The following is a 27,416-nucleotide window of genomic DNA, read 5'->3' on the forward strand; positions in this document are numbered from 1 at the left end:
GACACTTACCAGTTGGTCAGGGCATGCTCGCAGTACACATCTTGGTAATCCTGGTAAGCCTTGTGAATGTTGACCTGTTTAAAGGTCTTACTCACATCGGCTGCGGAGAGCGTGATCACACAGTCTTCCGGAACAGCTGGTGCTTTTATGCATGTTTCAGTGTTATTTGCATCGAAGCGAGCATAGAAGTGGTTTAGCTCGTCTGGTAGGCTCGTGTCACTGGGCAGCTCTCGGCTGTGCTTCCCTCTGTAGTCTGTAATGGTTTGCAAGCCATTTCACATCCGACGAGTGTCAAAGCCGGTGTAGTACGATTCGATCTTGGTCCTGTATTGATGCTTTGCCTGGTTCTGTCATGCCCTGATCTGTTTCACCTGTCTTTGTGATTGTTTCCACCCACCTCCAGGTGTCACCTGTTTTCCCCATAAGTCCCCGGAGTATTTATCCCTGTGTTTCCTGTCTCTCTGTGCCAGTTCGTCTTGTTTTGCCAAGTCAACCAGCGTTTCTCCTAGCTCCTATTTTTCCCGGTCTCTGTTTTTTCCTGGCCATCCTGGTTTTGACTCTTGTCTGTCCTGATGTCATATCCACCTGCCTGACCACTCTGCCTGTTCAGACCTTGAGCCTGCCTATCCCCTTGTACTGTTTGGACTCGGACCTGGTTTATGAACTCTCGCCTGTCCCCGACCTGCCTTTTGTCTACCCCTTTTGTTATAATAAATATCGGAGCTCAACCATCTGCCTCCTGTGTCTGCGTTTGGGTTTAGCCTTGTGCCCTTATAGTTTGATGGTTCATTGGAGGGCATAGCGGAATTTCTTATAAGCTTCCGGGTTAGAGTTCCGCTCCTTGAAAGTGGCAGCTCTAGCCTTTAGCTCAGTGCGGATGTTGCCTGTAATCCATGGCTTCTGGTTGGGGTATGTATGTACAGGCACTGTGTGGATGACATCATAGTGTTGATGAAGCCAGTGACTGATGTGGTGTACTCTTCAATGCCATCGGAGGAATCCCAGAACATATTCCAGTCTGTGCTAGAAAAACAGTCCAGTAGTTTAGCATCTGCTTCATCTGACACTTTTTTATTGATCTAGTCACTGGTGCTTCCTGCTTTAATTTTTGCTTGTAACATGCTGACAAATATTTGGATATGTGATTTACCTTGTTAAGTGTAATTTCAAAAGTAATTCAGTTTTATTAAAATATTTGTTTTAGGGAGAAATTAAAATAATGGCATTGAGAAGACACTGGAGAAAAACATATTTCAGGCACAACAATCTGGTTTATTCATATTGGTGTAGTCCTATCCTTTCTGTTTTACAACATCGAGAGCGTGTGAAAGTGGAAAGGGGGCTTAAGGGATAAGCTTCCTCAGATATTCTTGGAAACCTAAGAGGGTCAGCAAAGGTTGTAAACAGCAAGTGGCTGTTTTGTTGTTAATGAGACTGACTATTACATCACAGGTATAACATTTTCCACCCCATAGCCCACACCTATATTCTATCTTCCTATCATTTTCTAGTCTTATTGATTTTCTGTGAGATCTTGAGGGTCATTTGAACATCACAACATTATTAAAGATGCCCTCCAGGGTCTTAAACACATCAACTTTGTAAGATATAGTATATTACGAATTTAATTTGTAACATATACCAATTGAACAGGATGTAACATATATGAAATGGATGACTTCGAACACAATTTGATGACATTGTACACAAAAAAAGGGGACCACTTTTGGCTCTTGAGCATCACTTCCGGTTGAAATCATACAAAAGTTAGAGAGTGCAATTTAACATTTTCTAGACATCACTGTACTTGTAGACTAACACCCCCTCCCACACATCCCCACTTTCTACAGCCTATAATTTTCATATTTGCGTCTTTCACACGAATCTCGTGCCTTCATTCCTTATTTTCTGTGATGATATCATGACTCCGTAGCCCTGCAGCTTGGGGTTTAGAGAGATTGAGCCATCGAGTTACAGAGCGGGGGAGAAGGCTATCCAGTCTCCCAGCTGCATGCTCTCTAATAACCAAAGCCTCGGAGAAGAGAGGAGAGGGAGAGGGAGAGGGAGGGGGACTCAATAGGGAGGCAATGAAACGGACTCATCCGCGTAACTAGACACTACCAGTCCAGTTCAGTGTTCAGAGCATGCGAGAGCGTAGCTCGACCAACCGCATTCAGTTATATCTACAAAGGAATAGAGAGGGAGAAAATTGAAGTGTTCCAGCCTAGGGAGTCGGCGAGGAAAGGAGCAAGACATAGGCTACTGGCGGCTTTCGAGCGTCACGGGCATATACACCCCGTGTCCAGAATTTACGGCCATTCTTGGCACCAGCCTGTTGTACAAAATTGCGGATTTATAACTGAGTGAATTCGGGGATAGTCATCGACAGTCCTATCCTTCACAATGAAGAAAAACAATTCAGCTAAACGGGTAAGGTCGAAACGATGCAAGTGATGATCACTTCAGCTACAATGTAATAACGGGTTTCTGGTTAGCTGCTATTCCAGAGAATGTAACAACAAGCTACAGTGTAACGAGTGTTGTATTTAATAAACACGTCAATGCTACTTGATACGTTACTGACTCTGTTACTTTATAGCCAAGTCTCAGTCCAAACTCCAAAGTGATGCTGATTTGCTTTATTTATTCATTGTCTAACTGGAGAATGTCCCCCACTATCTTAACTTGATTAACACAATTATATTTGACAGGAGATCTAGCAATGTAGAGTTTAAAAGTGTTGATGTAATGCTTGTTGTGGATGCTGTGAAAGACAAACGTTTTTAGGGAGTGCTCTTTTTATGTATAACGGAATCATTTTAAAACGAGCTTTATTTTTGGAATGCTATTATCTAACGTGGTCGGTGTAGCCTAACTGAGACCATAAGATGGTGACAAAAACACTAGCCCAAGAAAAACGGTGCGCGCAAGGAATGTGACAGCATCTACATGACAAAGGAAATGACAGGGGACTGAGTCGCCTCACAAAAAGACTCTCCTCTTTTTCTTGTCTGTTCAGTCCCCCTTTCGAATCTAAACGAGGTGCTCTGGCAATTTCATGTCTTAACTGCTACTTTGTTGCTTTCGTTGAATATGCAGGGCCCGCAGGACACAAACCAGCACAACACGCAGCCAGACAAAATCGGTTGGATTCGCAAGTTCTGTGGCAAAGGGATATTTAGGGAGATCTGGAAAAATCGTTTTGTAATACTCAAAGGGGACCAACTTTACATCTCAGAGAAAGAGGTAAGTGACGCCTCTTCATTTACACACCTTGACATTTTTTGGAGCATTGAACACGTATATATTTTTTTACTTTTCAAATGCAAACAGAACCAGCACATCTTATACACTAATTTTGGAGTACATTATAATAGTCCTTGTTGAGCATCAACACGTTGAAATATAGGCTACTTTATGACATCATACCGTGGTTTATAAATGACAGTATTTCCAGTGACAACATACAGTAAGTATATGGATGTGTTTAAACATGTGGCCATGTAGCAGTCTCAAGAGATACCCTAGACGTGCTCTCTTCTGTTCTGGATCCACTCAGACTGATGGACCATATCAGCAGCTCCAAAAGCTTTGTGTGTGTGTATTTGTGTGTGTGTGTTCAGGTTCACTTAAGGCTTCACATAAATCTCTGTATCCTCCCGCCAAGCCTCATCTATCATCCCTCTGGGGCTGGTGAGCCAACGAGTTCTGTCTTTTTCCCTCTCTCTCTCATTCTCTCTCCCTCTCCCTCTCCCTGTCTGTCTGTCCCTCTCCCTGTCTGTCCCTGTCCCTCTCCCTGTCCCTCTCCCTGTCCCTCTCCCCGTTCCTCTCCCTGTCCCTCTCCCTGTCCCTCTCCCTGTCTGTCTTTCTTTCTGTGTCTCTTCCTCTCCTTCTCTCTCTCTGTCTCTCTCTCTCCTTCTATCTCTCTCTCTCTTTCTCTCTGTGTCTCTCTGAGTCTCTCTCTCTCCTTCTCTCTCTCTCCTTCTCTCTCTGTCTCTCTGTCTCTCTCTCTCTCATCTCTCTCTCTCTCTCTCTGTCTCTCTATGAGTCTCTCTCTCTCTGTCTCTCTCTCTGTCTCTCTCTCTCTGTCTCTCTATGAGTCTCTCTCTCTCTGTCTCTCTCTCTCTCTCTCTCTCTCTCTCTCTCTCTCTCTCTCTCTCTCTCTCTGTCTCTCTCTGTCTCTCTCTCTCTGTCTCTCTATGAGTATCTCTCTCTCTGTCTCTCTGTCTCTCTCTCTCTGTCTCTCTCTCTGTCTCTCTCTCTCTGTCTCTCTATGAGTCTCTCTCTCTCTCTCTCTCTCTGTCTCTGTCTCTCTCTCTCTGTCTCTCTCTCTCTCTGTCTCTCTGTCTCTCTCTCTCTCTCTCTCTCTCTGTCTCTCAAACCTCTCTCTCTCTCTCTCTCCTCTCTCTCTCTCTCCCTCTCTCTCTCTCTCTCTCTCTCTCTCTCTCTCTCTCTCTCCTCTCTCTCTCTGTCTCTCTATGAGTCTCTCTCTCTGTCTCTCTCTCTCTGTCTCTCTCTCTCTGTCTCTCTCTCTCTGTCTCTCTCTCTCTTCTCCTCTCTCTCTCTCTCTGTCTCTCTATGAGTCTCTCTCTCTGTCTCTCTCTCTGTCTCTCTCTCTGTCTCTCTCTCTCTCTCTCTCTCTCTCTGTCTCTCTCTCTCTCTCCTCTCTCTCTCTCTCTCTCTCTCTCTCCCTGTCAGCAACAAACCTGAGCTGCAGCACACCTTCCACCTCACTGGATACCCAACATTATAGATGAAAAAACTCCACTGTATGTCTGCTCTACACTATACTTCAGTTCTTTGACCTACAGTGTCTGTTATCATTGCAGTCAGACGTCAGTTAGAGTGCTCTGAATGGCTGAAGTCTGATTCATTACTCCTGTTAGTTGTCCACAGCAAAACAGCTTGACAGAAGATTAGAAAGTATCCCCATCTCAAATCTGTGCTCATAGAGTGTTTATTAATAGAGGTAGGAAGTCTCCAGAGACCTCTAGCACATTGGTCTAGCCTTATGACAGAAGGAGTTGTCGGAGAGATAACCCTAGATGGTAATAAGGCGCGCAGTAACTGCTGTGGTCAGGCTCACTGAGAACAGAGAGCGTGCTCCAGGTATAGCTACGAGATAGCACAACAGCACCCGCATGGTTGTGATGTTGCAATATTAAGGCCTTAATGAATGTTGTGGTAACCATAGTGACAGAGCCAGCCTGTGATGTGGCAGGGTGATTGCTCCAGATATTAAACAGAAGCAATAATGAGCCACATAGTCAGAGTCAATGTGGTGCTTGATACAAGGCAGAGGCAGTTTTAAACCGCTTAGCTGAGAGTTACAGGGAATTTAATACAAACGCACATGTACGCACGCACGCACGCACACACACACGCACGCACGCACGCACACACACACACACACACACACACACACACACACACACACACACACACACACACACACACACACACACACACACACACACACACACACTGCGATCGGGCACTGACAGTTCTCTTGCTGGGCTTGCTTTAGAGTTGCAGGGTATTAGTATTCTGCCAAGCTCAGCTGAAGCTTACAGGAGGATGTGTTGGCAGCTTCTAAGGGACCACTTTAACACCTTACTCCAGTTGTAAACAGAACTCCAGGGATCACAGTGGAATCTGACAGACACTGAAGCTTACAGGAGGATGTGTTGGCAGCTTCTAAGGGACCACTTTAACACCTTACTCCAGTTGTAAACAGAACTCCAGGGATCACAGTGGAATCTGACAGACACTGGAGATTCCAAACTGTGATCTAATCAATCCTAACATAATCACATCTTTGAGGGAAACTAACCTTTGAGAGTTGAATATCAATGCATATGTGGCAAAGAAATCCCTTCCAGGGTTTTGGTCACTTGAAGAGGTCACCAAGCTTATCAATGTAGTGCCCTTTTCAGTCATTTGTCACAGAATGATAAATAAAACCACCCAGAGCTAAGTACCCCAAAAAACGAACCTTAGGAGACAAGGGCAAAGGACAGCTTCCCTTTGGAAACCCCACCAGATAGAACATTAGCTTTTATCATTGTCAGATAAAATGGTGAATTAATGATCATTTCCCATTGACATTCTGTCATGCGGCATGTTAAGGTGGGTGACGTCAGTGCAGCTCTTATATTCATCCACCAAGCCTTCACTTGAGTTGACTGTCATGACTTATTAAGTGTCAGTAGTCCTGAGAGAGATGTTTACCATGGAGGGAGCATGAGTCACAGGTCCCGTCTGTAATCAACCTGCTAGCCCCCTTTCCCTACACCTTTCCAAGGGTCTTTATAGACTGATGGCTGTAAACAATATGGCTGGAACTCTATACAGCCAACAGGTTTGCCAAATCCTATTCTTTCAGATCTGTAACTGATGACCCTGTGCAACAAGTAGCTTGGGTCCATATCAAGTGGCTAGCAGGTAGGTCTAAAGTCTATGGTCAACAAAGAAAGTGCCTTCCTCGACTTTTCAAGTGGGTTTTAGGGCCAAATGTCAACCCAGCATTATTTGTCAAGAGTGCGGGCATGAGGTCAGGTTTCATGGAGATCTGAGAGGAAAAGCCTCCCCGTAGTTGGGACAGCTGTGAGGAGTGAGCTCTGGCAAGTGGGAGAGCTCTGATTTCACCTCGCTGACCAACCTGTTCCAGCCTGACATCTGTCATGTTCTGATTCAGTCTCTGTCTACTTTCACTATGATGTCTGGTGTGTTTCATTACACTTTTTACACACCTAACCACATTCCCGTTTCCCAATTCACTATGATGCTTATACTGTCCTCAACCAAAGAGACAACTAACTGGCAGATATGAGCCAGGGACATATTGACTGAATTAGTTCCTTCTTCTGAGTGTTGTTCTTTGCCCAAATAAGGAAGAGGTTTCTTCCCTGTGGGGTATTTTGAAACAGTCTTTGTCTCTGTTCTGCTTTGTGTGTTAGAGGGTTATTGGTCAGAGCACCAAACAGTACTTCCTCTCAGAAACTGACCGCATAACCTTCTACAAGACTTGGAGGGATTTTAAGAGCACTTGTGCAAAAGACAATAGCCTAGTTAACACCAGCACACAACAATAAACTTTAGTCCCTGTTTATCAAATCAAATGTTATTTGTCACATTGAATACAACCACGAAATGCATACTTACAAGCCAACAATTCAAAGTTTTCAAAAAGTAAGTAAGAAAAATGTGCAAAATAACTAAATGAAAAAGAGTAAGACAATAAAAGAACAATGAAGTGGTTATATAGAACGGGGTACCGGTACCGAGTCAATGTGCAGGGGTACAGGTTAGTCAAGGTCATTGAGGTAATGTGTTCATGTAGGTAGGAGAAAGTGACTATGCATAGAAAATAAACAGAGAGTAACAGCAGTGTATGTGAAGAGTGTGAAGGAATGTATGTGTATGTGTGGCGTCAATATGCATGTGTGTATGTGTTTTGTGTGTGTGTGTGTGTGTGTGTGTGTGTGTCTATATGTGTGTGTGTGTGTGTGTGTGTGTGTGTGTGTGTGTGTGTGTGTGTGTGTGTGTGTGTGTGTGTGTGAGTGTGTGTGTGTGTGTGTGTGGAGTGTGTGTGTGTGTGTGTGTGTGTGTGTGTGTGTGTTGTGTACATGTGTGTGTGCCATAGAGTGTGTGAGTGAGTGTACATGCCAGTGAGTGTACATGGAGCCTGTGAGTATACATGGAGTGTGAGTGTGTGGAGAGTGTACAGTGAGTGTACATGGAGCCTGTGAGTGTACATGGAGCCTGTGAGTGTACATGAGTGTGAGTGTACATGGAGCCTGTGAGTGTACATGGAGCCAGTGAGTGTGTGTGTGTACATGGAGTCAGTGAGTGTACATAGAGCCAGTGAGTGTACATGGAGCCTGTGAGTGTACATGGAGCCTGTGAGTGTGTGGTTAGAGTCCAGTGAGTGTACATGGAGCCTGTGAGTGTACATAGAGCCAGTGAGTGTACATGGAGCCAGTGAGTGTGTGTTTAGAGTCCAGTGAGTGTACATGGAGCCTGTGAGTGTACATGGAGCCTGTGAGTGTACATAGAGTCCAGTGAGTGTACATGGAGCCTGTGAGTGTACATGGAGCCTGTGAGTGTGGAGCCAGTGAGTGTACATGGAGCCTGTGAGTGTACATGGAGCCTGTGAGTGTACATAGAGCCAGTGAGTGTACATGGAGCCTGTGAGTGTACATGGAGCCAGTGAGTGTGCATAGAGAGCCAGTGAGTGTACATGGAGCCTGTGAGTATACATGGAGCCTGTGAGTGTGTGGTTAGAGTCCAGTGAGTGTACATGGAGCCTGTGAGTGTACATGGAGCCATGGAGCCAGTGAGTGTACATGGAGCCAGTGAGTGTACATGGAGCCAGTGAGTGTGGAGCCTGTGTGTACATGGAGCCAGAGTACATGGAGCCAGTGAGTGTACATGGAGCCTGTGAGTGTACATGGAGCCTGTGAGTATACATGGAGCCTGTGAGTGTGTGGTTAGAGTCCAGTGAGTGTACATGGAGCCTGTGAGTGTACATAGAGCCAGTGAGTGTACATGGAGCCAGTGAGTGTGTGTGTAGAGTCCAGTGAGTGTACATGGAGCCTGTGAGTGTACATGGAGCCTGTGAGTGTACATGGAGCCAGTGAGTGTACATGGAGCCTGTGAGTGTACATGGAGCCAGTGAGTGTACATGGAGCCAGTGAGTGTACATGGAGCCTGTGAGTGTACATGGAGCCTGTGAGTGTACATGGAGCCAGTGAGTGTACATGGAGCCAGTGAGTGTACATGGAGCCTGTGAGTGTACATGGAGCCTGTGAGTGTACATGGAGCCAGTGAGTGTACATGGAGCCTGTGAGTGTACATGGAGCCAGTGAGTGTACATGGAGCCAGTGAGTGTACATGGAGCCAGTGAGTGTACATGGAGCCTGTGCAAAAGATTCAGTGCAAAACATGTGAATAAACAATAATAAAAGGCGGTAAATGTCAATAGTCCGGGTGGCCATTTTATTAACTGTTCAGCAGTCTTATGGCTTGAGGGTAGAAGCTGTTTAGAAGCCTCTTAGATCTAGACTTGGCGCCCTGGTACTGCTTGCCGTGCGGTAGCGGAGAGAACAGTCTATGACTTGGGTGGCTGGGGACTTAGACCATTTTTAGGGCCTTCCTCTGACACCACCTGGTGTAGAGGTCCTGGATGGCAGGGAGCTCGGCCCCAGTGATGTACTGGGCCATAAGCACTACCCTCTTTAGTGCCTTGTTGTCGGATGCAGAGCAGTTACCATACCAGCGGCGATGGATGCTCTTGTTGGTGCAGCTGTAGAACTATCTGAGGATCTGTGCTCCCATGCCAAGTCTTTTCAGCCTCCTGAGACAGAATAGGCGTTGTTGTGTCCTCTTCACGACAGTGTTGGTGTGTTTGGACCATGATAGGTCCTTAGCAATGTTCCCTCTAGCAGCTCCCTGGGGCTGCTGCGTTGAAGAAGTATCAGCCTGCGCAGAGAAGCATGAAATTGAACTTAACTCAACTTTCTAGAGATAACACTATCTACGTTTCCTTTTACTGTGGGAATTGTGATCGAATAAATGTAATATTAGCCACTTTCAATGCAACATACCGAAACATGAACAATGCAAGATTTAGTATTCAAAACTAACTATGCAAGAGATTTTGTTGTAGGCAGAACGCATCAGAGTAGGATTCTATTGCATTGACAAGCACGACTCAGGCCCGTACTCTACACACACCGGTGCCCCAAAACCAATCAGAGCTGCAGTAGGCCTATATGCAAATAGATCAATCCATATAAGGATCTGTGCCATTCACATTGAACTGGACTGTTTTTACAGCATGAGCGTTCATCAGTAGATGAGCTTGTTTTGAGATCAAAGCGAGAGCTACATCTACCGACGTGTGCACATTTGGAGATTTGTTCAAATCCTTTGCTAGTTAGTGAGTTAATAGTCCAGTTTTAGATCATTTGTAGTCATCAATGGGGGGAGTTATTGCTTCCTACAAAGCACAAAAGCTTTGCATTTTGAAAAGCGGGTCAGGAAAGGAGCTTTTCTTTGTCTTAAAGGGGCAGTGTTGTGGCCATTAGGCAGAGGGGAGCATAATTTGTCTGATTCTCCGTAATAATGGTATGTGAATAATGATGCATTATGGTTTCTTGCATCAAACAACACAACAACTATTGGCTTGATGAGGTCTTGTTCTATTGGCTTGATGAGGTCTTATTCTATTGGCTTGATGAGGTCTTATTCTATTGGCTTGATGAGGTCTTATTCTATTGGCTTGATGAGGTCTTATTCTATTGGCTTGATGAGGTCTTATTCTATTGGGTTGATGAGGTCTTATTCTATTGGCTTGATGAGGTCTTATTCTATTGGCTTGATGAGGTCTTATTCTATTGGCTTGATGAGGTCTTATTCTATTGGCTTGATGAGGTCTTATTCTATTGGCTTGATGAGGTCTTATTCTATTGGCTTGATGAGGTCTTATTCTATTGGGTTGATGAGGTCTTATTCTATTGGCTTGATGAGGTCTTATTCTATTGGGTTGATGAGGTCTTATTCTATTGGGTTGGTGAGGTCTTATTCTATTGGCTTGATGAGGTCTTATTCTATTGGCTTGATGAGGTCTTATTCTATTGGGTTGGTGAGGTCTTATTCTATTGGCTTGATGAGGTCTTATTCTATTGGCTTGATGAGGTCTTATTCTATTGGGTTGATGAGGTCTTAGTCCATTGGGTTGCACACACACCTCTTTTGTTTGATTTGTGAGTTATCAAGTCATGTCTGGCAGTGTGCTTTCACTTAAGCCGATAACCTCATTGCCCAGTGGGTTTCTGAAACGCTCTGCACATGATTTGCTATCTTGAAGGGGAGCATGTGCTACAGGCTCCCATCCAGTTTGTCTTCTCAACACTGCTAAGCACTAGATCCATTTTGAGAGCGTTTTCAGCCCACAGCCCCACACTATACTTTCTGCTTCCTCATTGGTATCATCAGACTTCCTAACTAAAGGCTGCAGTGTTTCTTTGCACTAGTTTCTCTTCCTGGACCTGTTCTTATTGAGTCAGTCAAGGGGATGGTATGAGGGAAAGTAGCGTGAGAACGATCGTCTGTTTGAATTTTAGATGAGCCTGATCAGTCCCAGAACGGGTGGATTTCACTTCACAACCACAGCTTTTCTTCAATGAAACCATTCTAGCAACCTGCTCAGTGATTCATTCAGTGTTGAGGCACATCAAGATTTAGCTTCTTACATTTGAATTAAAACATAGGCTTACCCCAAGCAGTCCGTTAGCCTTGGCTTTGTCCTGAAGGGGAGGAGATATGTTTTCTGTTTGTCTAAAGGGAATGATGCAATGGAGGAGGGAGGGACGAAGGGGGGGACAGAGAACAGGGACAGAACAAAGCACACTTCTTTTTGAAATGCACTTCTTTGTGTATTGCTCGCTAGTGTTTGCCAACTGTCTGTCTTCTCATGCCAGGCTATAGCACGCTGGGGGTCAGCTCTGTCTTCTCATGCCAGGCAAGCTGGGGGTCAGCTCTGTCTTCTCATGCCAGGCAAGCTGGGGGTCAGCTCTGTCTTCTCATGCCAGGCTATAGCAAGCTGGGGGTCAGCTCTGTCTTCTCATGCCAGGCTATAGCACGCTGGGGGTCAGCTCTGGCTTCTCATGCCAGGCAAGCTGGGGGTCAGCTCTGTCTTCTCATGCCAGGCAAGCTGGGGGTCAGCTCTGTCTTCTCATGCCAGGCTATAGCACGCTGGGGGTCAGCTCTGTCTTCTCATGCCAGGCTATAGCACGCTGCGGGTCAGCTCTGGGTTCTCGTGCCAGGCTATAGCACGCTGGGGGTCAGCTCTGGCTTCTCATGCCAGGCTATAGCACGCTGGGGGTCAGCTCGGGCTTCTCATGCTAGGCTATAGCACGCTGGGGGTCAGCTCTGGCTTCTCATGCCAGGCTATAGCACGCTGGGGGTCAGCTCTGGCTTCTCATGCCAGGCTATAGCACGCTGGGGGTCAGCTCTGGCTTCTCATGCCAGGCTATAGCACACTGGGGGTCAGCTCAGGCTTCTCATGCCAGGCTATAGCAGGCTGGGGGTCAGCTCTGGTTCTCATGCCAGGCTATAGCACGCTGGGGGTCAGCTCTGGTTCTCATGCCAGGCTATAGCACGGGGGGGGTCAGCTCTGGCTTCTCATGCCAGGCTATAGCACGCTGGGGATCGTCTGCTTTTGCCAGGCTATAGCACGCTGGGGGTCAGCTCTGGCTTCTCATGCCACTGGGGTCAGCTCTGGCTATAGCACGCTGGGGGTCAGCTCTGGCTTCTCATGCCAGGCTATAGCACAGCTGGGGGTCAGCTCTGGCTTCTCATGCCAGGCTATAGCACGCTGGGGGTCAGCTCTGGCTTCTCATGCCAGGCTATAACACGCTGGGGGTCAGCTCTGGCTTCTCATGCCAGGCTATAGCACGCTGGGGGTCAGCTCTGTCTTTCATGCCAGGCTATAGCACGCTGGGGGTCAGCTCTGATGCTCATGCCAGGCTATAGCACGGGGGGTCAGCTCAGGTTCTCATGCCAGGATAGCAAAGCACAGCTCTGGGTTTTGCCAAATGCACGCTGGGGGTCAGCTCTGGCTTCTCATGCCAGGCTATAGCACGCTGGGGTCAGCTCTGGCTTCTCATGCCAGGCTATAGCACGCTGGGGGTCAGCTCGGTCTTCTCATGCCAGGCTATAGCACGCTGGGGGTCAGCTCTGTCTTCTCATGCCAGGCTATAGCACGCTGGGGGTCAGCTCTGTCTTCTCATGCCAGGCTATAGCACGCTGGGGGTCAGCTCTGTCTTCTCATGCCAGGCTATAGCACGCTGGGGGTCAGCTCTGGCTTCTCATGCCAGGCTATAGCACGCTGGGGGTCAGCTCTGGCTTCTCATGCCAGGCTATAGCACGCTGGGGGTCAGCTCTGGCTTCTCATGCCAGGCTATAGCACGCTGGGGGTCAGCTCTGGCTTCTCATGCCAGGCTATAGCACGCTGGGGGTCAGCTCTGGCTTCTCATGCCAGGCTATAGCACGCTGGGGGTCAGCTCTGGCTTCTCATGCCAGGCTATAGCACGCTGGGGGTCAGCTCTGGCTTCTCATGCCAGGCTATAGCACGCTGGGGGTCAGCTCTGGCTTCTCATGCCAGGCTATAGCACGCTGGGGTCAGCTCTGGCTTCTCATGCCAGGCTATAGCACGCTGGGGGTCAGCTCTGGCTTCTCATGCCAGGCTATAGCACGCTGGGGGTCAGCTCTGGCTTCTCATGCCAGGCTATAGCACGCTGGGGGTCAGCTCTGGCTTCTCATGCCAGGCTATAGCACGCTGGGGGTCAGCTCTGGGTTCTCATGCCAGGCTATAGCACGCTGGGGGTCAGCTCTGGCTTCTCATGCCAGGGTATAGCACGCTGGGGGTCAGCTCTGGGTTCTCATGCCAGGCTATAGCACGCTGGGGAAAGTGTGTCATTGGGAGTGGGCCTTTTAGTGTTATAGCATAGCAATGACACAAACAATGTGCACACAAACACACAACGCAAACCATGCAAGTGTCTTTCTCATGTAGTGAGTAAGGCCAACATTGTCTATTGACAACTGTTTGTCTTCTTCTCCATTTCTCTCTCTGTCTCTCTCTCTTAGATTGGACAGTGGTAATTCAATCTGGATTATTGTTTAATCCCCAGGCCTCTCTCTCTATCTCTGCTCTCTCTCTCTATCTCTGCTATCTCTCTATCTCTGCCATCTCTCTATCTCTGCTCTCTCTCTCTGTTCTCTCTCTCTGCTCTCTCTCTGCTTTCTTTCTCTCTCTGCTCTCTCTGTGCTTTCTCTCTCTATCTCTGCTTCTCTCTGCTCTCACTCTCTCTGCTCTCCCTATCTCTGCTCTCTCTGCGCTCTCTATCTCTGCTTTCTCTCTGCTATCTCTCTATCTCTGCTCTCTCTCTATCTCTGCCATCTCTCTATCTCTGCTCTCTCTGTTCTCTCTCTCTGCTCTCTCTCTCTTTCTCTCTCTGCTCTCTCTCTGCTTTCTCTCTCTATCTCTGCTTCTCGCTGCTCTCTCTATCTCTGCTCTCACTCTCTCTGCTCTCCCTGTCTCTGCTCTCTCTGCGCTCTCTATCTCTGCTTTCTCTCTGCTATCTCTCTATCTCTGCTCTCTCTCTGCTATCTCTCTATCTCTGCTCTCTCTCTGCTCTCTCTCTCTCTGCTCTCTCTCTGCTTTCTCTCTCTCTGCTCTCTCTCTGCTTTCTCTCTGCTATCTCTCTATCTCTGCTCTCTCTGTGCTATCTCTCTATCTCTGCTCTCTCTCTCTGTTCTCTCTCTCTCTGCTTTCTCTCTCTGCTTTCTCTCTGCTATCTCTCTATCTCTGCTCTCTCTCTCTGTTCTCTCTCTCTCTGCTTTCTCTCTCTGTTCTCTCTCTGCTCTCTCTCTGCTTTCTCTCTCTGCTTTCTCTCTGCTATCTCTCTATCTCTGCTCTCTCTCTGCTATCTCTCTATCTCTGCTCTCTCTCTCTTCTCTCTCTCTCTGCACTCTCGCTAACTCTACCTCTATCTCCCTTCCCTCTCTGTCTACCTCTACCTCCCTTCCCTCTCTGTCTACCTCTACCTCCCCTCTCTCTCCCTCTGTGTTCTGAATGCGAGTGGTGGGTCCGTGCTAGTGAGCCTCCAGCTGCCCATCAGGAGGGTGAGGGGAATAGTGGGTTAGATGAGGATGGGCTGCTAGTTTCCATGCCAACCTATAGAATGTCTCCAAAGCCTGGCACGGGGCAGACCATAAGTCCCCCCTCCGGAAAGATGCCATGCTGAACGTAATCATGGGCTGCACTCAAGGTGTGAATGAGATGAACAGAAACCCCTCTGTGTCTGGTAATAATAATAGTTTGGTGGGGGCTTGTATGTGTCCTATTTCACACATGTCCAAGTGGGTATTATAGACCTGTGGGAATTGGAAGTGTATTTTTGCATATCCCACCTCCCCTGAGACACCCTCGGAGAGTGGGGTCACGGCCAGGGTCAGCCATTATCAGCGGTGACCTTTGGAGCAATTAGGGTTAAGTGCCTTGCTTAAGGGAACATCAACAGATTTTTCACCTCATCGGCTCAGGGATTCAAACCCGGGACTTTTCTTACTGCCCTAACACTATAATCGCTAGGCTGCCTGCCGCCCAGATCTCTGCTCTGCTGTTCTGGTTGTGCTGCTTGTGCATTTTGGACTCACCCCTTGTTACAAAGATGCAGGGTTGTTGAATCCAGCAGACTGTTTAGGGGACTGGTATTGAGTCAAGGATGAACACAAATGAGGAGCCTTCCATTTTAAAAGTGGATAGCAAAGGCTAGTTTATAGTGACACCTCGATGCCTAGGTGTTCCACGTGTTCTAGAAGACAGGGTGGAGGAGGGCATGACCCATTAAAGCAGTGGTCCAAACGGCCTGATTCCAGTGCTGCTGGACTTTTAGCGTTTGCATCAGGGTCATTCAACTCTGGCAGGGAGGATGATGGAGTCAAACGGCTGGAAACGCTCAGTCCTCTTTTTCTCATTTGAATGTATTTCGGTCCCACTCCAGCCTTGCTGAACTGCTATGTCAACTCACATGTTATCCACTGACTGGGGGAGTTGTGGTAAGAGCAATGTAACAAGACTAAATTATCTTTCAATGAAAAAGGGTTTGTGGGGGGTTGGAATATGGAGAAGAGTTTGAAGGCTCCTGCCTAGATGGGACACATCTCACATATACACTCAGAATGTTGTTGTCAAGATCAAAACGAGGTTGGATGGGAGATGAATAGTTGTAGCTCAGAATGTTTTGCTGCAGAAACAGTTATGATATAAAGTAGGCCAGAGTAAGAGCGGTGTTTCCCACACCATGACTCCGTTGGTTCCAACACAACAGGCTGGTGCAGTAGGTAATGGATAAGCATGGCCAGAGTAAGAGCGGTGTTTCCCACACCATGACTCCGTTGGTTCCAACACAACAGGCTGGTGCAGTAGGTAATGGATAAGCATGGCCAGAGTAAGAGCGGTGTTTCCCACACCATGACTCCGTTGGTTCCAACACAACAGGCTGGTGCAGTAGGTAATGGATAAGCATGGCCAGAGTAAGAGCGGTGTTTCCCACACCATGACTCCGTTGGTTCCAACACAACAGGCTGGTGCAGTAGGTAATGGATAAGCATGGCCAGAGTAAGAGCGTTTCCCACACCATGTGTTTCCCACACCATGACTCCGTTGGTTCCAACAACAGGCTGGTGCAGTAGGTAATGGATAAGCATGGCCAGAGTAAGAGCGGTGTTTCCCACACCATGACTCCGTTGGTTCCAACACAACAGGCTGGTGCAGTAGGTAATGGATAAGCATGGCCAGAGTAAGAGCGGTGTTTCCCACACCATGACTCCGTTGGTTCCAACACAACAGGCTGGTGCAGTAGGTAATGGATAAGCATGGCCAGAGTAAGAGTGGTGTTTCCCACACCATGACTCCGTTGGTTCCAACACAACAGGCTGGTGCAGTAGGTAATGGATAAGCATGGCCAGAGTAAGAGCGGTGTTTCCCACACCATGACTCCGTTGGTTCCAACACAACAGGCTGGTGCAGTAGGTAATGGATAAGCATGGCCAGAGTAATGAGCCAAACAGAAAAAAAGCTTGTAAAGTGAATTTCAATTTCAGATTGATGGGAAGTGTGGGATGATGATGATTAGAAGAAAGGATTGTAACAGGTCGAATTAGAGGCCCAGCATTAGATGATATCAGAATGATCTCACACGTACAGTAGAAATACTTCCAGTATGTTATGACTCCCTGTCAGCTGCATCTGACTCATCCCTGTAAGGGATCCTGTTAGGCCCTGCAGGTCCTCCTATTGAACAGCACCACTTATACATTTCACTACTATACAGCAGTGAAACAATGGAACCAACCCAAGTGTTTACCAGCGTTGCCATTAGCCAATTGTTTCCTCATGTATGTCAGTGTATGACCAGATTTATCACAGTGGCACATCAAACAGTGTGTTCCTGTGTGGGTGAGAAGGGTTGCGTTTGGAGAGGACCATCATTACCTGCTATTGTAATCTCCAACTGAGCTTAGCCAAAGAGGAGCAGGTGCGTTCCCCTGAAGTTGCTCTCTAAATATGACACAGGTTATTTGCATGGCTTGGTTCAGACAGGCTTCACACTTTGAATGAACAAATCAATAAAAAGGTGTTGACGTCTAGTTCTAGAACCACGGCAACGGCTCCCTATGTGTCCATTCCACTTCCTCATGGTGAGACTACGGGACCAAATCTCACCTCACTATTTGCATTAAGACTCATAATTAGGGTTACAATCAGAGGGTCAGGTTCTCACCATGATCAGTAGCCTAATCTACTACTCACTCCCTTCGGTGTTAGTAGCCCCCAACTGAAATAAAGGTTGAGGTGATTTATGAATTATAAACAATTCATTCAATACTGTCAGAGAGTGTTTATGGCTTTTGACACCATAATCATATGAACCTTCATCACCCTGTCTGTGTCTGTCACTAACTGGCTGAGTTCTCCTGAGACCTACACGACTGAAGTGACAAAACAGTGTTATGTGGGGAGACCAAGATTCTCTACCACCTAGTAGAATGCCCTCAACCACTGTTTTTTAAAGGAAGTAGTACAAGAGTCAACCGTAGAGACAAGGGCTTGTTATGTCCGTCTACATGTGAGAATACACTTCCTCTACTTTTGTGAATGTGTTACTTGTTGCTACAAGTTGGTGTCACTTGGCTGTGGAATGACACTGACAATTATCTACTTCTATTATGTGGTAAAGATCTGCATGGACTGGATGGGTGAAGCTGTATAGAGATGGTTCCACCTAGCATCTCAATAGGCTCAGGGGAGTTTTCCTTCTATTGTGTGGTAAAGATCTGCATGGACTGGATGGGTGAAGCTGTATAGAGATGGTTCCACCTAGCATCTCAATAGGCTCAGGGGAGTTTTCCTTCTATTGTGTGGTAAAGATCTGCATGGACTGGATGGGTGAAGCTGTATAGAGATGGTTCCACCTAGCATCTCAATAGGCTCAGGGGAGTTTTCCTTCTATTGTGTGGTAAAGATCTGCATGGACTGGATGGGTGAAGCTGTATAGAGATGGTTCCACCTAGCATCTCAATAGGCTCAGGGGAGTTTTCCTTCTATTGTGTGGTAAAGATCTGCATGGACTGGATGGGTGAAGCTGTATAGAGATGGTTCCACCTAGCATCTCAATAGGCTCAGGGGAGTTTTCCTTCTATTATGTGGTAAAGATCTGCATGGACTGGATGGGTGAAGCTGTATAGAGATGGTTCCACCTAGCATCTCAATAGGCTCAGGGGAGTTTTCCTTATATTATGTGGTAAAGATCTGCATGGACTGGATGGGTGAAGCTGTGTAGAGATGGTTCCACCTAGCATCTCAATAGGCTCAGGGGAGTTTTCCTTCTAATGCTTTCACCCACTACCTTCATCTCTGCAAACACTGATGTGATGGGGTCGACGAGGCTAGTGGCAGTTTTCAGTCCAGGCATGGCTTTAGGAACCTCACCTGGTATGAGCACCGTGTCTGAGAAGCCATCACTCAGTTGATCCACACTGATGGAGAGGGGCTGTGACTCACATGAACACGGTGACTCATACTGCTGATGTAGGATGACATTTGTTTTCTCACATCATGTAGACACAGAATGGATCGTGCTGCCGCACTTCTCAGTGTATTTATATAGACATACTGTCTATTAGAAACTGAGGTGTTGGGAGTTATTAACATAATGTAGACACAGAATGGATCATGCTGGCACACTTCTCAGTGTATTTATATAGACATACTGTCTATTAGAAACTGAGGTGTTGGGAGTTATTAACATAATGTAGACACAGAATGGATCGTGCTGGCACACTTCTCAGTGTATTTATATAGACATACTGTCTATTAGAAACTGAGGTGTTGGGAGTTATTAACATAATGTAGACACAGAATGGATCATGCTGGCACACTTCTCAGTGTATTTATATAGACATACTGTCTATTAGAAACTGAGGTGTTGGGAGTTATTAACACTTGAACATGATGAAAGTGTGTTGAAAATTCCCTTCATTTTTTAAGGCAGAATTAGGTTTGTTCCTAACACAGTGAATACAGAACACCACACAACATGGACAGAGAGCTGAAAAGCATTTTTTTTTGCTTTCATTCCTTTAGTTTGTCCTAAACTCAGTAAGAGCTGGGAGTGGGCATTGGTCAATATCCTAACCTGACAAAGGAGAAAGAAAGAGAGAGTGAGGGAGATAAAGAGAGATGGAAGTCAGCCTCGTGGGTTCTATACTGCTTTTCCTTTTCAAGCCCTGAGGAAACTAATCTGTCACGCTGGTCATTTCTCTGTGCTCACGTGGCGTCTCATCCCATTCTGCCTCTGAAACAAGGGAGTTCTCCAAACATTAGATGTTTTTTTCTGGAGCAGCTGTGTTTTTCTCTTCAAAACCACAGTCAACGGTTGGCTCTCCCGCCCCCTGCCTCCCTCCCTGTCCTCACCTGTTCCTCTGTAGAACCAGAGCCAGAGACCGCTGCCAAGTCGTGGCTATGGGAGCATGGGAGGGGGCACAGGGGGTGTTTCTGAGGCTATTTCTGTATCTTTGATATCAATAGTGCATGTTGCCATGCTCCCATCCCTCCCACCTCCCTGATAGCCTCCCAACACTACTCCATGCTCCCATCCCTCCCACCTCACTGATAGCCTCCCAACGCTACTCCATGCTCCCATCCCTCCGACCTCACTGATAGCCTCCCAACACTACTCCATGCTCCCATCCCTCCCACCTCACTGATAGCCTCCCAACAGTACTCCATGCTCCCATCCCTCCCACCTCCCTGATAGCCTCCCAACGCTACTCCATGCTCCCATCCCTCCCACCTCACTGATAGCCTCCCAACGTCCATGCTCCCATCCCTCCCACCTCACTGATAGCCTCCCAACAGTACTCAATGCTCCCATCCCTCCCACCTCACTGATAGCCTCCCAACGCTACTCCATGCTCCCATCCCTCCCACCCAACACTACTCCATGCTCCCATTCCTCCCACCTCACTGATAGCCTCCCAACACTACTCCACGCTCCCATCCCTCCCACCTCCCTGATAGCCTCCCAACACTACTCCATGCTCCCATCCCTCCCACCTCCCTGATAGCCTCCCAACACTACTCCATGCTCCCATCCCTCCCACCTCCCTGATAGCCTCCCAACACTACTCCATGCTCCCATCCCTCCCACCTCACTGATAGCCTCCCAACGCTACTCCATGCTCCCATCCCTCCGACCTCACTGATAGCCTCCCAACACTACTCCATGCTCCCATCCCTCCCACCTCACTGATAGCCTCCCAACAGTACTCCATGCTCCCATCCCTCCCACCTCCCTGATAGCCTCCCAACGCTACTCCATGCTCCCATCCCTCCCACCCAACAGTACTCCATGCTCCCATCCCTCCCACCTCACTGATAGCCTCCCAACGCTACTCCATGCTCCCATCCCTCCCACCCCAACACTACTCCATGCTCCCATCCCTCCCACCTCACTGATAGCCTCCCAACAGTACTCCATGCTCCCATCCCTCCCACCTCACTGATAGCCTCCCAACGCTACTCCATGCTCCCATCCCTCCCACCTCACTGATAGCCTCCCAACAGTACTCCATGCTCCCATCCCTCCCACCTCACTGATAGCCTCCCAACGCTACTCCATGCTCCCATCCCTCCCACCTCACTGATAGCCTCCCAACGCTACTCCATGCTCCCATCCCTCCCACCCAACACTACTCCATGCTCCCATTCCTCCCACCTCACTGATAGCCTCCCAACGCTACTCCATGCAACTCTAATGACATGTGCCCATACTGTATACCTTCTGGTGATCTGACCTTTCTGGAGAAGGGAGATTGAGAGTGTGTGGATTCACGTTATAGTGCCTGAATGCTCATAATTTATTAATGTATATCATTAATTAATGACTTATTAATGAGCTTGCTGATAGATTTACACAATCCTGGATACAGGGTTTTTTTTCGTAGCTAAACGTGACGCAGAAAACGGAGCGATTTGTCCTAAACAAATAATCTTTCAGGAAAAACTGAACATTTGCTATCTGAGAATCTCCTCATTGAAAACATCTGAAGTTCTTCAAAGGTAAATGATTTTATTTGAATGGTTTTATGGTTTTTGTGGAAAATGTTGCATGCTGAATGCTAACTCTAAATGCTACGCTAAATGCTACGTTAGCCATCAATACTGTTACACAAATGCTTGTTTTGCAATGGTTGAGAAGCATATTTTGAAAATCTGAGATGACAGTTGTTGTTGTTATCAAAAGGCTAAGCTTGAGAGGCTAAGCTTGAGAGCAAATAGATTAATTTAATTTCATTGTGATTTTCATGAATAGTTAACGTTGCGTTATGGTAATGAGCTTGAGGCTGTAGTCACGATACCGGATCCGGGATGGCTCGACGCAAGAAGTTAAAGATATATGAATGAGTGATGGTACAGAGCGGCATAGGCAAGATAAGTCGCTCTGGATAAGAGCGTCTGCTAAATGACTTAAATGTAAATGTAAATGCAGTAGATAAAATAGTTATTCTCGACTGTATGTAATGAAACCTAAGATGACCTGGGGTACCAATGTAAGAAATAACACGTAAAAAAACAAAAAACTGCATAGTTTCCTAGGAACGCGAAGCGAGGCGGCCATCTCTGTCGGCGCTGGAAATTTGTCATGTCTTACTACTCGAAAGTCGTCTTAATTCTCGCTCAAAAACCTTCTGTGGCTTATTTTTCTAATTGGCATGTTTTGTTTCTATATGTCTGCGCAAGAGTGAAGGTTTCATCGAGTTGTGAGATGGTACTTTTGCACATATAACACACTGTGGCATCATATTTGTGCCTCTTCGATGGACCAACGTCCCTGTCCCTAGAATTACTGATGCTAGTGTTGGATGTGCTCGTGGAAGCAGAACAACTTGTGTTGTCGACAGGTGCAGGTGTAGTACTGCTGGTAGTAGCAGTACTCCCAGTAGAGCTGCTATGTGTCTCTATGGACACGGGTCTTACTTTTTTTAACCATATATCCATTTTTGGAGCAAACGGAATGAGCAGCAGCTACGTTTGGCTACATACTGACTGTTAGTGGAATCCCCATGAGACTGTTTGAAAATGTGAATCACATAAATATACTTTTTAAAATGTGAATCACTGTTTGAAAATGTGAATCACATAAATATACTTTTAAAAATGTGAATCACGGTTTGAAAATGTGAATCACATAGATATACTTTTAAAAATGTGAATCACTGTTTGAAAATGTGAATCACATAAATATACTTTTAAAAATGTGAATCACTGTTTGAAAATGTGAATCACATAAATATACTTTTTAAAATGTGAATCACTGTTTGAAAATGTGAATCACATAAATATACTTTTTAAAATGTGATTCACTGTTTGAAAATGTGAATCACATAAATATACTTTTAAAAATGTGAATCACAGTTTTATTTGGCGTACCCCCGACAGCATTGCATACCCCAGTTTGGGAAAACCTGTTCTAGAGAATCTCCCCTGGAGGCAGCTGGTATGAAACAGAATCCATGTGTGTGTCCTCATAAACCATGATTTACATAGACACTGGGCCAGAGAGCTTAAAGGGTCCCTACCTTTTAGAGGCGATGATACCATGAATACACATCGTCACTGTCATCATCCTCGATTGATCACTCTTTCAGTGAAGATTAGTCTTGCATCAGGTGTTGGTTGAAATCAGGATTCTCCTGGGATTAGAATATAAAAAATACAACAACACCTATACAGGGTACTATAATGTTCCCCTGGGGAGATGAATGCACCAATTACAGGGCTAGCCTCATAGGCTCCACCTCCACCCAGTACCATGAGGTGATCCTCTGTAACTCTATCAGTAGCTTGTAACACCAGGCCAGTGGGTTCCTTTCTTGGGGACATCTGTAAGTCACTCTGGATAAAAGCTTCTGCTCAGTGGCATATATTGTTATATATTATGTGGAATAATGCTTGTAAATACACAGAGGGAAAATGCATGATTCCATCATATACAGTCAAGATGCAGGGAATTCAGTTTTTTCAACCCAAACACTGGCCCTTTAACCTGAAGGGAACTCACCCTATGAGTGATTATAGGGTATTGGCTGCACTTTGGTGAAACTGGGGATGGTGATTAGTGGTTACATGATACATAATCAGATGTGTTTCAGGCCTGCTTGTGACCTCACAGATATACTTTATACCACTGGAAAACATGTATCATATATATGATCATGAGTGGTAGGAGAGAGATCCACATTATGCTGTTTTTATTCATCAGTATCATTGGGGGATATTTTGTAGGGGCCTCATCCTTTTGGAAAGTGTTATGTTGAAAAGGGATGACCCTCCTTTAATCTCAATGCAATACATAAGAGTTGTTCATTATTCCCCACACCCCCCCAATCCGCAACGGAAAAAGTCCCCCGTAGTTTTGTCGGCACAACACGTCCTCAGCCAAAATTAGCACCGGCATCTTTTGTGTGGCGAGCACTTGGGTTTCTCCTTCTCGTTGAGGGTCTATGTATAGCCAGGGCCAAGCCTTGGAATAGCTGAATGCTACAAAGAGCCTCCAACAAAGCCGGACAAGATGGCGTTTTGATATCCGTTTCTTCCTAGGCAGGTATCAGGGCCACCGAACACAGTGCTTGTTGTTTTTCCACCTCTGGAGTTTAATGGCTGGTCTTGAAACAGGGCCTCCTTCACAAAAGAGTCCAAACCAAGCTTGACGAGGGGACAATGTGTTCTCCATGTTCCTTGGCGAGCAGATATGGGCTCCAAGCTTAACAAACACACTGTTTGGTTATCGCCTACTTGTGACGCATCACGTGAGCAGAGTCCAGCTCAGGTTCTGGCTCAGTTGAGGCTACATCAGATAGGCTTCTCCTCAGAGGATACCCTGGTCTGTCTTGACGCTAGCCGAGGTCACCTAGCCTCAATGAGTCTCCTCCTGCCCTGATCCCCAAAACCATCTGAAACAGTATTAATATATATCCTGTTCTGACCACTAAATCCAACTGAAACAGTATTAATATACAGGTATCTCCTGCCCTGACCACTAAACCCATCTGAAACAGTATTAATATACAGGTATCTCCTGCCCTGACCACTAAACCCATCTGAAACAGTATTAATATATCTCCTGCCCTGACCACTAAACCCATCTGAAACAGTATTAATATACAGGTATCTCCTGCCCTGACCACTAAACCCATCTGAAACAGTATTAATATATCTCCTGCCCTGACCACTAAATCCAACTGAAACAGTATTAATATACAGGTATCTCCTGCCCTGACCACTAAACCCATCTGAAACTGTATTAATTTATCTCCTGGTCTGACCACTAAACCCAACTGAAACAGTATTAATATACAGGTATCTCCTGCCCTGACCACTAAACCCATCTGAAACAGTATTAATATATCTCCTGCCCTGGCCACTAAACCCAACTGAAACAGTATTAATATATCTCCTGTCCTGACCACTAAACCCAGCTGAAACAGTATTAATATATCTCCTGTCCTGACCCCTAAACCCATCTGAAACAGTATTAATATACAGGTATCTCCTGCCCTGACCACTAAACCCATCTGAAACAGTATTAATATACAGGTATCTCCTGCCCTGACCACTAAACCCATCTGAAACAGTATTAATATACAGGTATCTCCTGCCCTGACCACTAAACCCATCTGAAACAGTATTAATATACATGTATCTCCTGCCCTGACCACTAAACCCAACTGAAACAGTATTAATATACAGGTATCTCCTGCCCTGACCACTAAACCCAACTGAAACAGTATTAATATATCTCCTGTTCTGACGCCTAAACCCATCTGAAACAGTATTAATATACAGGTATCTCCTGCCCTGACCACTAAACCCATCGGAAACAGTATTAATATATCTCTTGTTCTGACCCCTAAACCCATCTGAAACAGTATTAATATATCTCCTGTTCTGACCACTAAACCCATCGGAAACAGTATTAATATATCTCTTGTTCTGACCCCTAAACCCATCTGAAACAGTATTAATATATCTCCTGTTCTGACCACTAAACCCATCTGAAACAGTATTAATATATCGCCTGTTCTGACCCCTAAACCCAACTGAACCAGTATTAATATATCTCCTGTTCTGACCCCTAAACCCATCTGAAACAGTATTAATATATCTCCTGTTCTGACCACTAAACCCAACTGAACCAGTATTAATATATCTCCTGTTCTGACCACTAAACCCATGTGAAACAGTATTAATATATTGCCTGTTCTGACCACTAAACCCATCTGAACCAGTATTAATATATCTCCTGTTCTGACCACTAAACCCATGTGAAACAGTATTAATATATTGCCTGTTCTGACCACTAAACCCATCTGAAACAGTATTAATATATCTCCTGTTCTGACCCCTAAACCCATCTGAACCAGTATTAATATATCTCCTGTCCTGACCACTAAACCCATCTGAAACAGTATTGATGTATCTCCTGTTCTGACCCCTAAACCCATCTGAAACAGTATTAATTTATCTCCTGGTCTGACCACTAAACCCAACTGAAACAGTATTAATATATCTCCTGTCCTGACCCCTAAACCCATCTGAAACAGTATTAATTTATCTCCTGGTCTGACCACTAAACCCAACTGAAACAGTATTAATATATCTCCTGTTCTGACGCCTAAACCCATCTGAAACAGTATTAATATACAGGTATCTCCTGCCCTGACCACTAAACCCATCGGAAACAGTATTAATATATCTCCTGTTCTGACCACTAAACCTAACTGAACCAGTATTAATATATCTCCTGTTCTGACCACGAAACCCATCTGAAACAGTATTAATTTATCTCCTGGTCTGACCACTAAACCCATCTGAAACAGTATTCATTTATCTCCTGGTCTGACCACTAAACCCAACTGAAACAGTATTAATATATCTCCTGTTCTGATGCCTAAACCCATCTGAAACAGTATTAATATACAGGTATCTCCTGCCCTGACCACTAAACCCATCGGAAACAGTATTAATATATCTCCTGTTCTGACCACTAAACCTAACTGAACCAGTATTAATATATCTCCTGTTCTGACCACTAAACCCATCTGAAACAGTATTAATATACAGGTATCTCCTGCCCTGACCACTAAACCCATCTGAAACAGTATTAATATACAGGTATCTCCTGCCCTGACCACTAAACCCATCTGAAACAGTATTAATATACAGGTATCTCCTGCCCTGACCACTAAACCCATCTGAAACAGTATTAATATACAGGTATCTCCTGCCCTGACCACTAAACCCAACTGAAACAGTATTAATATACAGGTATCTCCTGCCCTGACCACTAAACCCATCTGAAACAGTATTAATATATCTCCTGGTCTGACCACTAAACCCAACTGAACCAGTATTAATATATCTCCTGTTCTGACCACTAAACCCATCTGAAACAGTATTAATATATCTCCTGTCCTGACCCCTAAACCCAACTGAACCAGTATTAATATATCTCCTGTTCTGACCCCTAAACCCATCTGAACCAGTATTAATATATCTCCTGTCCTGACCACTAAACCCATCTGAAACAGTATTAATTTATCTCCTGTTCTGACCCCTAAACCCACCTGAAACAGTATTAATTTATCTCCTGGTCTGACCACTAAACCCAACTGAACCAGTATTAATATATCTCCTGTTCTGACCCCTAAACCCATCTGAACCAGTATTAATATATCTCCTGTTCTGACCACTAAACCTAACTGAACCAGTATTAATATATCTCCTGTTCTGACCACGAAACCCATCTGAAACAGTATTAATTTATCTCCTGGTCTGACCACTAAACCCATCTGAAACAGTATTCATTTATCTCCTGGTCTGACCACTAAACCCAACTGAAACAGTATTAATATATCTCCTGTTCTGATGCCTAAACCCATCTGAAACAGTATTAATATACAGGTATCTCCTGCCCTGACCACTAAACCCATCGGAAACAGTATTAATATATCTCCTGTTCTGACCACTAAAACCTAACTGAACCAGTATTAATATATCTCCTGTTCTGACCACTAAACCCATCTGAAACAGTATTAATATACAGGTATCTCCTGCCCTGACCACTAAACCCATCTGAAACAGTATTAATATACAGGTATCTCCTGCCCTGACCACTAAACCCATCTGAAACAGTATTAATATACAGGTATCTCCTGCCCTGACCACTAAACCCATCTGAAACAGTATTAATATACAGGTATCTCCTGCCCTGACCACA

The 27,416-nt window shown here is 45.7% G+C and overlaps 1 protein-coding gene and 1 long non-coding RNA gene across 2 annotated transcripts in view; both read left to right on the top strand.

Moving 5' to 3' along the window:
• Positions 1-1,859: 1,859 nt before the first annotated feature.
• Positions 1,860-27,416, top strand: part of LOC127920799 (pleckstrin homology domain-containing family O member 1-like) — a 36,538-nt gene continuing 10,981 nt past the window's right edge. The window contains exons 1-2 of the mRNA XM_052504815.1: positions 1,860-2,430; positions 3,100-3,246. Of these exons, the coding sequence (XP_052360775.1) occupies positions 2,404-2,430; positions 3,100-3,246 (174 nt within the window). The 5' untranslated portion in view covers positions 1,860-2,403. The remainder of the gene's footprint in view (positions 2,431-3,099; positions 3,247-27,416) is intronic.
• On the top strand, positions 14,291-16,809 carry LOC127920800 (uncharacterized). Its single transcript, XR_008107434.1, has 3 exons — positions 14,291-16,170; positions 16,267-16,436; positions 16,522-16,809. It is a non-coding gene; the product is annotated as an uncharacterized LOC127920800 (long non-coding RNA).

This window comes from Oncorhynchus keta, unplaced genomic scaffold (genome assembly GCF_023373465.1).
Source record: "Oncorhynchus keta strain PuntledgeMale-10-30-2019 unplaced genomic scaffold, Oket_V2 Un_contig_20584_pilon_pilon, whole genome shotgun sequence".
Lineage (NCBI taxonomy): Eukaryota > Metazoa > Chordata > Actinopteri > Salmoniformes > Salmonidae > Oncorhynchus > Oncorhynchus keta.